At 26.3% G+C, this 14,851-nt stretch overlaps 4 protein-coding genes across 4 annotated transcripts; 2 read left to right on the forward strand and 2 right to left on the reverse strand.

Annotated features, from left to right (window-relative positions):
• Nucleotides 1-285: 285 nt before the first annotated feature.
• Nucleotides 286-4,197, reverse strand: LOC122851880. Its single transcript, XM_044151376.1, has 5 exons — nucleotides 4,150-4,197; nucleotides 3,719-4,060; nucleotides 3,182-3,490; nucleotides 2,791-3,123; nucleotides 286-574 (listed from the first exon to the last, which is right to left on the reverse strand). Exons 2-5 carry the CDS (start codon nucleotides 3,908-3,910, stop codon nucleotides 287-289), a joined length of 1,122 nt encoding a protein of 373 aa, XP_044007311.1. The 5' UTR covers nucleotides 3,911-4,060; nucleotides 4,150-4,197; the 3' UTR covers nucleotide 286.
• Nucleotides 4,198-4,966: 769 nt separating this feature from the next.
• On the forward strand, nucleotides 4,967-6,603 carry LOC122851894. The gene is made up of 3 exons (XM_044151394.1): nucleotides 4,967-5,148; nucleotides 5,311-5,394; nucleotides 5,500-6,603. Exons 1-3 carry the CDS (start codon nucleotides 5,116-5,118, stop codon nucleotides 5,707-5,709), a joined length of 327 nt encoding a protein of 108 aa, XP_044007329.1. The 5' UTR covers nucleotides 4,967-5,115; the 3' UTR covers nucleotides 5,710-6,603.
• A 2,433-nt stretch (nucleotides 6,604-9,036) lies between these two features.
• Nucleotides 9,037-11,459, forward strand: LOC122851883. The gene is made up of 6 exons (XM_044151381.1): nucleotides 9,037-9,202; nucleotides 9,713-9,906; nucleotides 9,984-10,057; nucleotides 10,141-10,225; nucleotides 10,304-10,564; nucleotides 10,819-11,459. Exons 2-6 carry the CDS (start codon nucleotides 9,753-9,755, stop codon nucleotides 11,223-11,225), a joined length of 981 nt encoding a protein of 326 aa, XP_044007316.1. The 5' UTR covers nucleotides 9,037-9,202; nucleotides 9,713-9,752; the 3' UTR covers nucleotides 11,226-11,459.
• On the reverse strand, nucleotides 11,221-14,815 carry LOC122851852 (squamous cell carcinoma antigen recognized by T-cells 3-like). The gene is made up of 4 exons (XM_044151333.1): nucleotides 14,183-14,815; nucleotides 13,923-14,113; nucleotides 12,097-13,837; nucleotides 11,221-11,899 (listed from the first exon to the last, which is right to left on the reverse strand). The coding sequence occupies exons 1-4, from the start codon at nucleotides 14,670-14,672 to the stop codon at nucleotides 11,466-11,468; spliced, it is 2,856 nt and encodes a 951-aa protein (XP_044007268.1). The 5' UTR covers nucleotides 14,673-14,815; the 3' UTR covers nucleotides 11,221-11,465.
• Nucleotides 14,816-14,851: the final 36 nt, after the last annotated feature.

Below are 14,851 nucleotides of genomic sequence, written 5' to 3' on the forward strand. Positions count from 1 at the left end.
CGCAGCATAGCGTGTTCTTGTCTCTGTTCCTAAACTCGGCAAAACTAGACAAAAATCGGACAAAAATACGAATAGGGTAAACTCAAGCAAAAAGAACATTAGAGTTTCATTTTATATTTTTTATTCTGAACTCATTTCCATTAATGTAATTACATATATTTAATATTATATGATGGACAAAATTATAAAGAAATCGTAGTTACTGACGTTACTGCAGTTACAAAATTTAATTTAAAGAAATCAAAATATATATATATAAATTAAATTAAATACATGTATTCCACTATCAATAATTGTTAATATACTGAAAAGAATATTCTCCACTCACGAAACAATTAATAACTGCTGTTTGAATTTTCGACAAAACTTCTTGAAAATTTTTATAATAAGCTTCCATACAAGACTCATCGGTTTCAATAATTTTACTACTCCATTGTTCAAGATTAAAATTATCCCTGACATATTGTTCAGCAAAATTTATTTTTCGTTTAACACAAATTTCTTGATATTTGGGATGATCGATTGCACATGTGGTGTTTTTATTGATGAGGAGTCCACGAATTATTTTGTCAAGCTAAAATTAACCAAAATTATCATTTAAAAACATAATATATCGAAATTAAATATTTGTATATAAATATGTATGAATTGATAAATTAGAAATTATGACGTCACAGAGCACAAACTTAAAATACTTATATACCCGGTAAGAGATTTTGCGTTTGTTCTATATATTTTTTTCTTTCTAAAATTGAGGCGAGATCCTACCGGGTCTCTTGATATTTATTTAAACTTAAATATATAGCTATACTGTAATAATGCCTATCCAACATTTATGAAATTTCTCAGATTCTTTTTTTATGGTTAAACTATATAGAAAGATCAGAATTTATTAATAAGTTGGTTTCACGTACTGATTTTTATTATCGATCAAAGTGGAAATTTCAGTCTTATCTAACCCAAAATCTATAACGCCCATTAGATTCCGGATCCATAGAAATAAGTAATAAACTCTACTGAATCCCGAAGTCGACTTTAAAAAAAAGCAAACTTCAATTCAAGTCCGGCAACCTGGATTCAATTTGGATCAGGAAAGAATTGGGAAACGTGGATTTAGCTTACCTTAACCATACCAGATCCAATTGGGATCAGTATATGTCTGCGGGATTCAGTTTCCACTCGAAGCGATGAGTAATAAAAAAACAGAAAAAGGATTTTAAAAATTTTTCATTCTCATGTATCAATGGATAGTTTTGCAGGGTTTAATGACAGTTTTTAGAATTTTACATTCACGTTTATTCTAATCACTATTTTTTGACTAATAATGATATTTTCTATTTTATAATCAAACAATAAAGACTATTGAGTATACGTAACGTCGTCTGAAACATTATATATAATGTTTCAGACGACGTTACGTATAGGCTTCTTCTAAAAATATTTCTCTGGAATTTTTCTTAGTTTTTCTCGTATCTTTGCTCAATTTTTTTGCATTGTCCTGTCATTTTTCTATTTTTTTTAGAAATGGCTAAATTAAAATTTCGAAAACAACAAGTATTTTAAAACTATATATAAAAAAGACCTGGTAACATTTGTTGGGGCATGTGGCCAGCGTTACCCGTTGAAAATTAAAAATTTTCAATACTCCGGCTAGGGCCATTGTTATTTTTATTGCTTAGACATATTTTAACCGTTAATTAACGAAAACATTATTCATATTTGAAAGAAAGGCAATAAAGTTTTTCAAAGCTTTTTTTGGAGCCTTATAAACATTTTATTTCAACTCTATGATGACATTTTTGGGTCCGTTTTTTTTATTTTTTTTTCGGCGAGCCATAACTTTTGTTATAACCAAGATAGGGAGTTCGTATTAGGCTCAAATTATGCACCTTAAAAAAATCTAGTGACGGCATTGAGGGTTTTTTTTTTCTCAATAACAGTTTTCGAGCATAAGAATTAAATATCGGAATTTTTTGTCAAATTTTGAAGTTTTTTTTTTTTTTCTCAAAAACTATTATAGATAGAAAGGAATTTCGCAAAGCGGGCGATAGAGTTTTTTGAGACACATAAATTGAGCCTAATACGAAGTCTCTACTATGATTTTGCGTCGAGTTATTTATTGCGCCGTTTTTATAACTTGTAAAATTTTCACATAAAAACGTATGTACTATTTTAAGTTATATAAATAATAATTTAAGAATAATGAAATATAAAACAGAAAAGATTTACGAACAAAAAACCTCTGGTGATAAATACTCTCTGATGGATAGTTTAGACACCACAAATTTTTAAGTAAGAAAAAAAATTTTTTCAAAATTTACATTTTAGTTTTTTGATTAAAAACTATTATCAATAGAGCAAAAAACCTATTACGCGGACGATAGAGTTTTTTAATGCGCTTCTTTTGAGAACCATATTTTTATGCTTACTAGGGACAGTGGTAATAATGTGTGAATTTCTAAAAGCGCACTACCCCTCTTACGCTTTGGAAATTCACACATTATTACTGCCTTATAACTTATAAAATATACAGAATAGGTATAGTCATGAAACTGGAGTAATACTGCTGAATAATTCAGCTAAATAACAAGGTAATTCAGTTTACTACATAAAATACGGAATAATTAACCTTTTTGACCAGGGAGAAATATTTTTACAAGGGTATAGAGATCACCCTTACTTTAATTTGAGGAGGTCCCTATCAATTTAAGCAGCTATTAATTTCAGATTAAGCTAAAATAAAACATGGACTGGTTTAAGAAGTATATAAATTATCAATTAAAAACTTACTGCTTTTGGTAATGAATTCGTAGTTGAAGAATCGTTAATATTTTCTTCCTGACAATTTTTCATACTTTTTTCTGTATCATAGTACATCATGTTTATATCTTCTTCACCGTAAATTTGACATGAAAGAAAATTTGCTATCGATGCATTTTTATTATCATTTGCTATATTTCTGATATCAGCAACAAATGAATTTTTCACAGCATCTAATATTTTTATCATAACGTCAAAATTTAATTTCAATTTAGACATTTCAATTGTGAAAATTTCATTAACATCTCGAAGTTTTTGAATAGATGGATAATCATTGATTGATCGTTGAGATTCCATTCTCGCCTGGAAGTAAATATTTTTTATACATATTCAAATATAATTTTGATTAATATTATTATACCTCATCGTAATCTCTGGTACAATTATTATTTGATAATTCCCAAAAACAAGCATCGAGATCATTATCTAATGGCTCATTTAAGTATCTACTGAATCTTTTGAAAACATCTATAGCACATGTCTTAAAATAGTTTTCCAGCAACGAAGGTAAACTTCTTAGAAAATATTTATCATTATGTTTCACGTAATATTGCATTGTTGTATTTGCAGTATTTAATATATACTGGACACATGTCAAAGGATCTCGTGGTGACTCTTTTGTACATGTTGATTTACATTCGCTTATAAATTTTACAAAAACATCTCTATACTGAAATTAAAAAAATAATATTACTAAATATTTTCAATTCTAAATAATGAGAATTAATTTTTTTTTTTTGTATAACACAGTCTGTGGTTAAACATTTTGTTGAATTTTATTAATTTTATCATATATAAGTTTATACATGGTACTAAGGTTAACTCTGTTTAAAAATATATATATATATATATATATATATATTATATATATATATTTAAAGTTATAATATCAACTTACAACACGAGAACGAGTGAGTTTTTGTTTTAAATAAATCTCTTGATTGATAAAACATTTTTTCATATTCATTTCAGATTCACTTAATGCATTGTAATAATTTTTTTGTGTTGTTATTAAACAAGGATATTTTGACAGTCGGTCAATATTTGCAGAATCAGTTTTTTTCTGTAAACGTAACTCTTGTTGTCCCATAAAATTATGTAGAGTTTTAATTTGCTCATTGTATGCATCTGTCAGTAATTTCAAAGTTTTATCACGTACATCATCAATTTGACTATTTTCGGAATTTATTTTCCCTGTTAATGAATTTATGAAAAATGTTTGATCAGCAGCACGATCAGCCTTCATATTTAAGTATATTTATATTAAAAGAAAAAAAAACAGTTAAAACCAAATTATAATATTTTTTTATTTTTGAAAAATTTTCTTACCTCGGCAAACTTTAAAACTAAACAACATATGAAAGTAATTAAAATACTTTTTAGCCGGTACATTTTATTTTTATAAAAAAAAAAATAACTAATGTTCAAAATTCAATGACTTATATTCATAAAGCAGAATTATTTCGCTTTTGAAAAATTATATGAAATTTATACAAAACTGAAAAAATAAAAACAATATTCATATACCTTATATGAAATTTATATTTAATTATTTTTATCTTTTTGCCTGATTTATGTGACTCTTATCAAAGAATCAACATAAAAAATATCAAAGATTAAAAAAAATATCAAAAACATGTTGACCTAAATTTACAAATCGTTAATTTAAAAATTTTTATATTTTTTGGTTTTTTAAGAACCTTTGATGCAAAAAATACGTATATACAATACAGACTCTTGATATTTCATATTAAAAAAAAATATTTACTTACCGGTATCTAAATTGAGGTCAAGCAGTATGGTACTTTAAAACACATGTTTCATTCATAGATTACTTGAGCTTTTTTATTTTTTTGAATTGAAAACAAAATTATTTGTATGAATAATTTTATTTTAATTTACTAAAAATTTAAATAATATAAATTTATAAATAATTTCAATATAACAAAATTTAAAATATTTTTTTAATTAATTTAACAATTATTAATTGTATGTGTTAGAAATGCATTGACAAATATTTTATGCATTTCATTAATATATTTTTACATGCAAGTATATATAGTTGCATTGAATATTTAAATGTTTCCCGCTGGGTAAGTAAACCTGCTCCGATCGATAAACCTCCAGTGCACTGTGGTGGTGGATTTACGAGGCTCTCTAAAAACGTCAGTTGATCAACAGACACTGAAACAGCCGGTTTTGCCGGCAATTATCACAAGGCATTTTATTTATTTATAAAAACATTGTAAAAATAATTATCAGTATTTTGTGATTCATTTAAAACATCAACAAAGTATGGAAAGTGCAATTGTTGATTTGGAGCAAAGTGTAAGTACATTTTTGACAGATTTAAGTTATACCATGATGCTAACCTATCTCAACTGACGTTTATATACATATATATATAAAATATATACCTATATAACGTTAATGTATGGTTATTTGAAGGTACTTGATTGACGTCATAGTTTTGTTTTTGTTATTATACAGGTCGACCAAGCTAATGGTAAACTTGCAACAATTACCTGGAAAATTAAAACCTTTGAAGAACAATTTCCAGACCCTGATAATGAGGTGTTTATTTTCATTCAGTTTGTACATCATGATTTCTCAATGATTTGTTATTGTTTATCATGAATATGTATGTAATTTTTTAACTTATTTATTTATTTTTTTTAGGTATCTGTTTTGAGACTTGTTCGTTCAGTTCATCAGGTCAAAGAAGAATATCAAACATTACGTCAAGAAATTTTGGAAGTCCAGCAACTCCAAAAACAGTTGACTGTTTCACTCAAAGCACAAGTCTCTCAGGTACAGGGACACTTTAATATACTGCGTGAAAAAATTGTTAGGAGTAAAAAAGTTGCACAACTAAAACAAGATTATTAAAATCTCAATTATAATTAACTTTTTTTTTTGTTTTTTTTACTCAAATAATTACTTTATATTTATAATTTAATTTTAAAAAAGTATTGAGTTGATCAATCATGATGATATTTTAATTTTATGATAATAAAAATAAAATTTTAAAAATCAATTTATACTAGAAAAAAAAAAAAAAATCATCAACGGTAATTTATTAAATTGTTAAACACAATTAAAATTATATTTTAGAATTAAATTAAAATCTACAAAATTGGTTGAGAAATAACATTCAAAGTGAATAATAAAATTACAATTAAGTTCAAGAAAAAAAAAAAGGAAATTTACAATCGTAGGCCGTAGCTGAATGAAAATGAATAAAAATAAATTATTGAAAAGTAAAATAAAATCACGAGCAAGATAAAAATGAAATTTAAAAAATAAAATTGCCTTAATGAACAATGATTAAAAAAATTAAAACTAAATTGTCAAGAGAAAATTTTTTATTCTTTGTTTTAAACAAAATCTCACATGTTTCTTCAATTAATTCATATTTATTGTTAACAACTTAATTGTTAAGTTTGTTATTAATTATTCATTTTTTATTTCAATAAATAAGGACCAAAATAATCCTTTAGTTGAGGAATTCTAGGAACCAATATCGAATATCATTGTCTTAGTCGACAAACTAGATATTTATTTATTAGTAATTACAACAATTATATTTATTAAAATAAGTTATAAGTAGACAATATTCTATGTATACACTCATGAGAAGAATGGTCTGGAACGCATTCTAATTTTGTGCCAAAGCACTTTTTTTTTTCTTTTTTTATTTCCTTTTAATGAAAAGAACTTTTTGTTTTTTTTTTCTTTTCTATCTTTTCTATATACCCGTGAATTTTACATTCTCATTTTGTGCCAACATGTAATCATTACAAAGGCTTATGTTTTTATTAAAAAAAAAAAACTTTAAACGATTATTATTATTTTTTCTAAATTCCTCGTTATTTTTACATGAAATTAATTAATCAAAATCAAAAAAGTTGTAATTAAAAAAAAAAAATATACACAAGGCTGCTCGTTAATAATAATAATTTTTCTTTTTCATTTAAAAATTTTAATATTAAACGCACATGTTAAATAACAATAATCGGTACACAATGTTGCTCAATATTTTCATTGAATGTTACTCGAATAATATATATAAATTGTATCTTTTTAGATATTTTATTTAATTGTCAAATAATAAACTGTAGAAAATATATATAAAAAAATGTTTTCAATATTTCATAGACTAATTAATATTTAAATTATTATAAATAGATATATATTTTTTTTTAATAAATAATGCATCAACAAGGTATAAAAGTTTTTTTTTGCCATACATTTTGAAGGCTGAGTGACCAAGGTGATGATTCATCATTTCCTTTATACTATTATTATAAATTCAAGATAAAAAAAATGATTATTAATATATATATTAATATTTTTATTTATTCATAATGAAATTTTATGATAATTCATTTAAGAATAAATCCAATTGTTGGGGACACTCCTTTAAACTAATTGTACATTAAAAGTTGTTTCGGTTGAGCTGAAAAGAAAACAGGCTAAGCAACTAATTGAAAATAAATCAATTAGTTAACTTGTTTTCAAAGATGAAAATAATCAATTACGAATTTTAAAAGAATCTAACTTTTTAATAATTTAATTGGCTAATTATATTTTGCTTTTATTTAAGTTTTTTTTTCGTGAAACATTGTCAATTAATTACTCATTTCCTGTGACTCAAAGTAGTTCTCAAAAACATAAAACGTGTTTTAACATATATTTTTATTTTATTGTAATTTTATAATATTTTATCAGTTGTTGATAAATGTTCTTGTTTTATGTTGACTCATTTCAACTCATCATCTTAAATCCTTGATCTTTTAAATTTTTACAATAATAATTGATTGCTAGCTAGTTGAATATTTTATTTTATAATGTAATAATTTATTTGTTGAAAGAAATTTAAAAAATCATCAAAAAAAAAAAAAAAAAAAAACAGATGAATCTTTAAATCAGGAAATAAAATTTAAAGCATCGTTTCATTTTAAATATTTTTCCAAACATTCACCATCCTGCAAAAATATAACCAACAGAACGTAACATAAAAACCGGTTACAAAGATATAGTGTAAATGTACTCGAGTCAAGGCTATCATTACCAAAATGTGAGAGGTTGTAGACCTTCCTCCCACAATCACTCATTGCTCTATATTAAATTAACAAAAATTTTATGACTAAAAAAAAAAACAATATACACCATTAAATAACTGATTATTTTTTTCCCCCAACTTACTGTTAATCATTGAATTTTTAATTTTTTTTGTTTTTTGTGGTTTTACTTCCTCGAGTACTTAATGACGTTAAAAATAGGTGAAATGGAAAATCGATTGAGCTCCCCAGGGCTGAATTTTTATGAGCTGTATAAATGTCAAACAGTCAATAATAATATTCAAATTTTTACCTAGAAAAAATGATTAATAAATGAAAATTTGTCAACCAATTAAATTTTAATTCTTTCTTTTTTTTTCGTTTAAAATACAAATACAACATAAATAGAGCGGTAAATATGATGATGATTAATTAAAATTTATAAATAATTTTTAATTTAAATGAAAGTGAAATAGTTTTCATGATAAACATGCAAAATTATTATAAATTTTTATTTATCATCTGTAAGATTTGCTTGAAAAAAAATCATTGAAACGTATAAATTTGTGGTTTGTCGTATTCATGAAAGCGAATATAATGTTAAAAAAAAAAAAAAAAGTCATGAGAAAGAAACATCGTGAAATTAAAACACTGTAAAAAAAATTATTTCTTTTTTTAATGATTAATACTTTTGTTTATTTAACTGTTCTTCCCACATTGACAATAATTATTGTAGCGGATGTTTTTTTCTTTTATTATCAAAATTTTTATTGATAGTTGCATTTTGTATTTATAGGAAGTGTTTGAAAGTCAAAACCGTGAAAGTTCGATAAACATATTCTTCATGAAATATTTATTAAAATTTTCTAAGTAGAACGACAGAATAATATATTATTTTTTTATATTTTCAAAAAATAAATTGAAGTTACTATTAAACCTAGTTGTTTTTTTTTAAATAATCTAATATCTACAATTATCGCTTTTATATCATTCATAAAATAATAAATATCAAGGAAATACATAATTTAAGTATTTTCTTCATGTTAAATATTATCATAGTTCGAAATGCGGGCAAGCAGACTGCTCAGATGACCTACTCCTACAAAATAAACGTATGTTAAATAAAAAAAAAAAAATACAAACACGCAAGGTTTGTTCCTTTCCCAAGTCGCAATCCAAGAAGCAAGAGACTCACCATTTAGTCTCCGTTAACCGGTTTGTCCGTCTGGTTCAGTACTTACACTTTACTCATACGGTTTTTTGTCATTAAAAAATTAATCAAACAATTGTTTCTCAATGATTGAGATTAATAATCATAAGTATGTTATTATTATTTAAATATTAATTTATTAAGAAAGAAAGAAAAAAAAAAAAATGAATTTTATAGTTTGTTTTTTTTTTTCAAATTCAAATAAAACAGTAAAATAATTATTTGACTTGAATTAAAAATCAAAAAATTAGTTATAATAATTTTTTAAGAAATCAATAAACTTCTGTGTTAGATAGAAAAAAAAAGTTATTAAAAAAAAATAACAAATTAATATTACAAAAGTGATTTAAAAAATTTTATCATTCATATCATGAATTGTATTGTTAAGATTGTTGGTATACATAATAGATAAAAAAAATAGTAGTATAGATTTCTTGGCAATTGTTATAACATATTTAATTAAAAATACAATAGTAATTTGAATTTAATGAATTGCTTAATTTTTATATTAAAATTTTCAAAGCATATTCTATTGTTCATATGAAAAAGTCCGTGATTTCCCATTTTTAATTTAATTCATGTAGTAATTATTATTTATTATCTTTATCATTTTTTTTAGTTTGTGATTGATATCATTATTCATCGTTGATTGAAGTATAATGAGGTATTTTTTGAGCCTCGCTTTTTTAGCGATTTTATTTATTATTGGTGTGTCATCACATGGAAGACTTATTGAACCTCCATCAAGAGCGTCAATGTGGCGCTATGGTTTTGATACACCACATGATTATAACGATCATGAATGCTACTGTGGTATTTATTTATTATTATTTGATTATTATTAATTTATAAAATTATTTATTAATATTTTTTTTATATTTTATTCATAGGTGGTTTTACTAAACAATGGGTTATCAACAAAGGCAAATGTGGCATTTGTGGCGATCCATGGGATTCAAAACCGGTTAATATTTTTTACAAAAATTTTATTCTTCTTTTTCAAGATACCTTGGATTTTATTTTTTAATTTGATTTATTTTTATGCAGCCTCGAGTACATGAAACTGGTGGAAAATATGGTAACAGCGTTATTGTAAGAAAATACAAAACTGGAGATACAATTCCAGTTCGCGGTAATTATTTTTTTTTTTTAATTACTAAAGACTAAAATATTTTATATAAAATTTTTAATAAATTATATTTTTAAATAGTTGAATTAACTGCCAACCATTTTGGATATTTTGAGTTTCGAGTATGTCCAATGAAAGTACATGGAAAAGAAGTTACACAAGAGTGTCTTGACAAACATGTACTATTGATGGAGGATAAACAATCAAAATATTATCCTGGACCAGGTAATCGTATTTTCGAAGGATATTTTAAATTGCCAGATGACTTGACTTGTGCACAATGTGTCTTCCAGTGGAAATATATTGCTGGAAATAATTGGGGTGATTGTGGCAATAACACAAGTAAGTTTTTTTTTTTTTTTCGAAATACAATTCTTCAAGTCGTTTAACGAAATTATATATATATATATTTTAAATAATATACTGACTTAATTGATATTCTTTCGATGAATTAGTCGATTAGAAAGCGCTTTATAATGAATGAAAAATAAAAACAAATTGTGCAACAATGGATATATGTTGTAATAATAAAAACTATAATTATTCTTGCATGACCATCAATCGAAATAATATTATTAAATAATAAAAAATTTCAGGTGCTGTTGGATGTGGTCCTCAAGAAGAATTTCGTGCATGTGCTGATATTGCAATTGGTGATAATCTACCACCATTACCAACAAGGCCACCATCATCAAAACCAACAAAAAAACCATACAAACCAACAGAACAATCAAATCAAACTTCACCAGAGTTCGACGATACCACTACAACAACGGTATCATCGAACTGGTGGTTTCTCCCTATTGTCATCGCTTCGACGGGTCTTATCGTCACTTTGGCAATCCTTGCTTTACTTTACGCCTACTATTACCACATTGCTGGACGAGCTAAGCTTTGGCTAAAATCAAGAAGACTTGCACCTGAAAATTCAACAACTAATGAATTACCACCAGTGGCACCACCTCGACAAAAACGTACTTTATCAAATAATTTACATCTTTAAAATTTAAAACTAATTATCATTGTTCAACCGTCTTTTTTTTTTTTTTGTCATCATTTTGTATATATAAAAAATAGTTCATCTTATTTATTTGCCATTTTTAATTTTTTTTAAAAATTCATCTTTTTTTTTATTGTTTTTCTTTTTTTGTTTTTTTAAATATGACTTTTCTTTTTTTTTTATTTATCTTATGATGTATTTTAATATTAAGAAAAAATAATAACAATAATTTGAAAAAAAAAATTATTTTTTACTCAAAAGCAACGTTCGAAAATCATGATTACTCATTGGTTTCGATTGAGTTTGAATTGTTGATGATGTTGAGTCATTTTTAATTTGTGGCTTAACATTACGTGGTACCATTGATAATAATGTTTTTGGTACTCCAAAATGTGTTCTGCTTGTTGTTGTACCACCAAGTGATTTTGTTGATGTATCATCATTGGTTTTACGACGTTCAGGAGGTTGACTAATAGCAACGCTGATAATTTTATCACCAATTGACATTCCATCAACTGCCAAGACAGCCTTACCTGCACTTTTATCATCGACAAAATCAACATAAGCAATACCTTTTGAATGACCATTGCGATATGTTACCAAACGAACATCTGTTAATGTTCCATATTTTTTAAATATATTTTCAAGATCTTCTTTTGTCGTTGTCACTGGAAGTCCTGTAAAAATAAAAATAATATTTTACTCAAGATTCAATAGTTTGTTGAAAATTAAATCACACTTAATAGAATTCAAAGTATTCTTTAAAATCATACTGAATTCATTTAAAAACAAAAAAGCATAAAGCTACTAATCCAATTCAGTCATTTCCTTTTACTTATACAAAAAGATAAATTTAATTTAATATTTTTTTTACCTTTGACAAATAATTTATTTTTCTCCAATGCACATGCATATTTGAAAGCACAACCTCTTGTTGTTTTATCAGGATCACATCGAGAAACAAACATTGGACGTCCATTTATTGGAACTCTATCAAGTTTCAAAGCATCTTCAACAGCTTGTGTATTCTCCAATTGAACATAACAAAATCCTTTACTTCTTCCTTTAAAATCTTTGATCATTTTAAAAAGTGTAACCTTGCCAGCAGGTGCTAATGCTAATTTTATTTCTTCTTCAGTTGCATCATAATCTAAATTACTAACAAATACTGTTATTTTGTCATCAACATCTTGATTTGTTTCCATTTTTTCGTCTTCTTGAGAGGCAGCATAGCCAGGAGGTGGTGGAACTTTTTCAATACTTTTCTCCTCATGAGTAGGTACATAGCCTGGAGGTGGTGGAACTTTATTAGATTTTTTTTCCTCTAGAGGAATGTATCCTGGAGGTGGTGTAATTTTTTGTTTCTTATCTTCAATAGTTTTTTTATTTTTTTCAATGATTAAGCTATCATTTACTTTTGGCTTTTTAGATCTATCAATTTTTCCTTGTTTATTAGCTGGACCTTGCGATCTACCTCCATCATCACCTTTTCTTTTCATCGGTTTTTTTCCTAATTGTTCTTGAGCAACATTTTGCTGATAATAATTTCCCTGTTTTGGATTTTTCAATCTCTCTTCAGCAACTTTATCGAGTTTATCTTTAATTTTATCTTCACATATTTCCATTTGTTCAAGTGTACCCTCATCTCGTTCAAATTCAAGCCATGAATTTGTTATACTCTCAGGCCAATCTGTAACAGCAACAAGAGCTTTTTGATAAAGTTTACGAAGATGTTTCGTATCACCGTAACATTTTTCAAGTGTTATATATTCAAGCCAACTTGATGCATATGCCGAATGACCCTGTGCAAGTATATTAGACCATATTGTTCTTGCTTTTTCCATATCAGCAGCATGGACAGCTTCAGTTCTTGCCCAAAATTGTAAAACAACACACTGTAAATCACCATCAAGACCAGCAAGATGTTCACATGCTTTGTTAAATGCATTTCTTATAACTTCAATTTGTTGTTTTTCATTATCTGATGATGGATCAATACGTCTACGTAGATATTCAAGATATGTCATCCAAATATTTCGATAATCATCGGCTGTTGGTAGTCCAGCAACTAATGAATTTTCAAGAACATTTTGAATATTTAACAATGGTTTATTCCATTTTTCTAATGAACGAATCCAGTTCTTCCATATTATTGTACACCAGGGTACATTTCTTGTTGATCTTTCATAAATTGGTAATAATAATTCTTCATTTTTTAATGTTTTATCAACATAATTTATATAATCAATCCAAAATTGTGATTCAAGACTTAAATCAGATAAAATACGCTCGTAAAGTACACAAACACGACCTGGATCACCATGTTGTTTTTCATATATGAGATATTCTTTGTAAATATCAATAATTTTATCAGTATTTTGGGAAGCAGCTAATCTCTCCTCAAAAGAAAGACGTGATGCTAATTCAGTAGATGCACGGTAATAATTTGCAGTGACAATTTTTTCATCAACTGATGAATCAGAACCATCACTAGAACGCCATTCTAGATATTCTTCAAGAGTTTTTTCCATGTCAAGAAGTGGACAAGCTAGTTGACGACGAAATAAAGCAGCTATACGATCAATTCCTTCTTTTCGTTCAGCATCAGTTGTGACCTGGATAAATTTATTAATTAATTTAGTAAGTATTTCTTTGTTATTTAAAAGAAAATTATATAAAAAAATTTTTTTTTTTTTTTACCATAGAGACAAGAATATTTTCAAATTCTCGATAAGCTTCCCAAATAATAGCACCTTTGGTTACATGAAGACCAACAGCAGTCAATGCTCTCTCAAACAATTGTCTTATTGCTTTTTTTGGATCCTTGTCTTTGTCATTGCTTCCCATTGCGCCAATGCTGAATTGGAGATACTCCAGCCATACGTCAACAGCTAAAAAAAAAAACAATACAGATATTTTAATTGATAAAATAATTTTAGTTAAAAGTAATTGTCACTTACAGAGATAATCTTTGACAGATCTCTCACAGAGTTTTTCAACAGCAAGTCTGTCATTGGGACTCACAACAAGTTTAATTTCATCTCTGATCCAAGACAGCCATAACTCTGGACTTAATGGATATTTCAAACTCATATTTTCACGAGCACGACGTAGTCTATCAAGTTCACCCATACTTTGAAGTTTTTTAATTAACGACAAATGACTTGTATAGTCATATGGATTTTCCAATAAAATATTCTCCAATTTATTGACTTCTTTTTCATTATCAGCATCATTTTGATCATCATTATCATCCTCATCATCATCATCATCATCATTATCATCATCATTGCTTTCAAGATTATCTTCTTCACTGTTTTCATTTTCAACAGCCATTGCTGATGATTTCTGTTCATCAAAAGGTTCCACTGCTTCTCCAACATCATCAGTCTCCTTCATCTTCATATTTCGCAATTTTTCCTCTGAATTACCCAATTCCATTTCTTCCATTTTCACCAATTAAAATAAATATCAAAGAGTTATTTTATTATCAAATATTGATTGTTTGAAAAGCGTTTTAACAACTGTATTGAACTGTATTATCGTATCGAAAGGTTATGTTTTGTTTTTATACGGTTGACAAGAAAGAGACAGATACAAAAACAATAATAACAATAATAATAACAATA

Source organism: Aphidius gifuensis, linkage group LG3 (genome assembly GCF_014905175.1).
Source record: "Aphidius gifuensis isolate YNYX2018 linkage group LG3, ASM1490517v1, whole genome shotgun sequence".
NCBI lineage: Eukaryota > Metazoa > Arthropoda > Insecta > Hymenoptera > Braconidae > Aphidius > Aphidius gifuensis.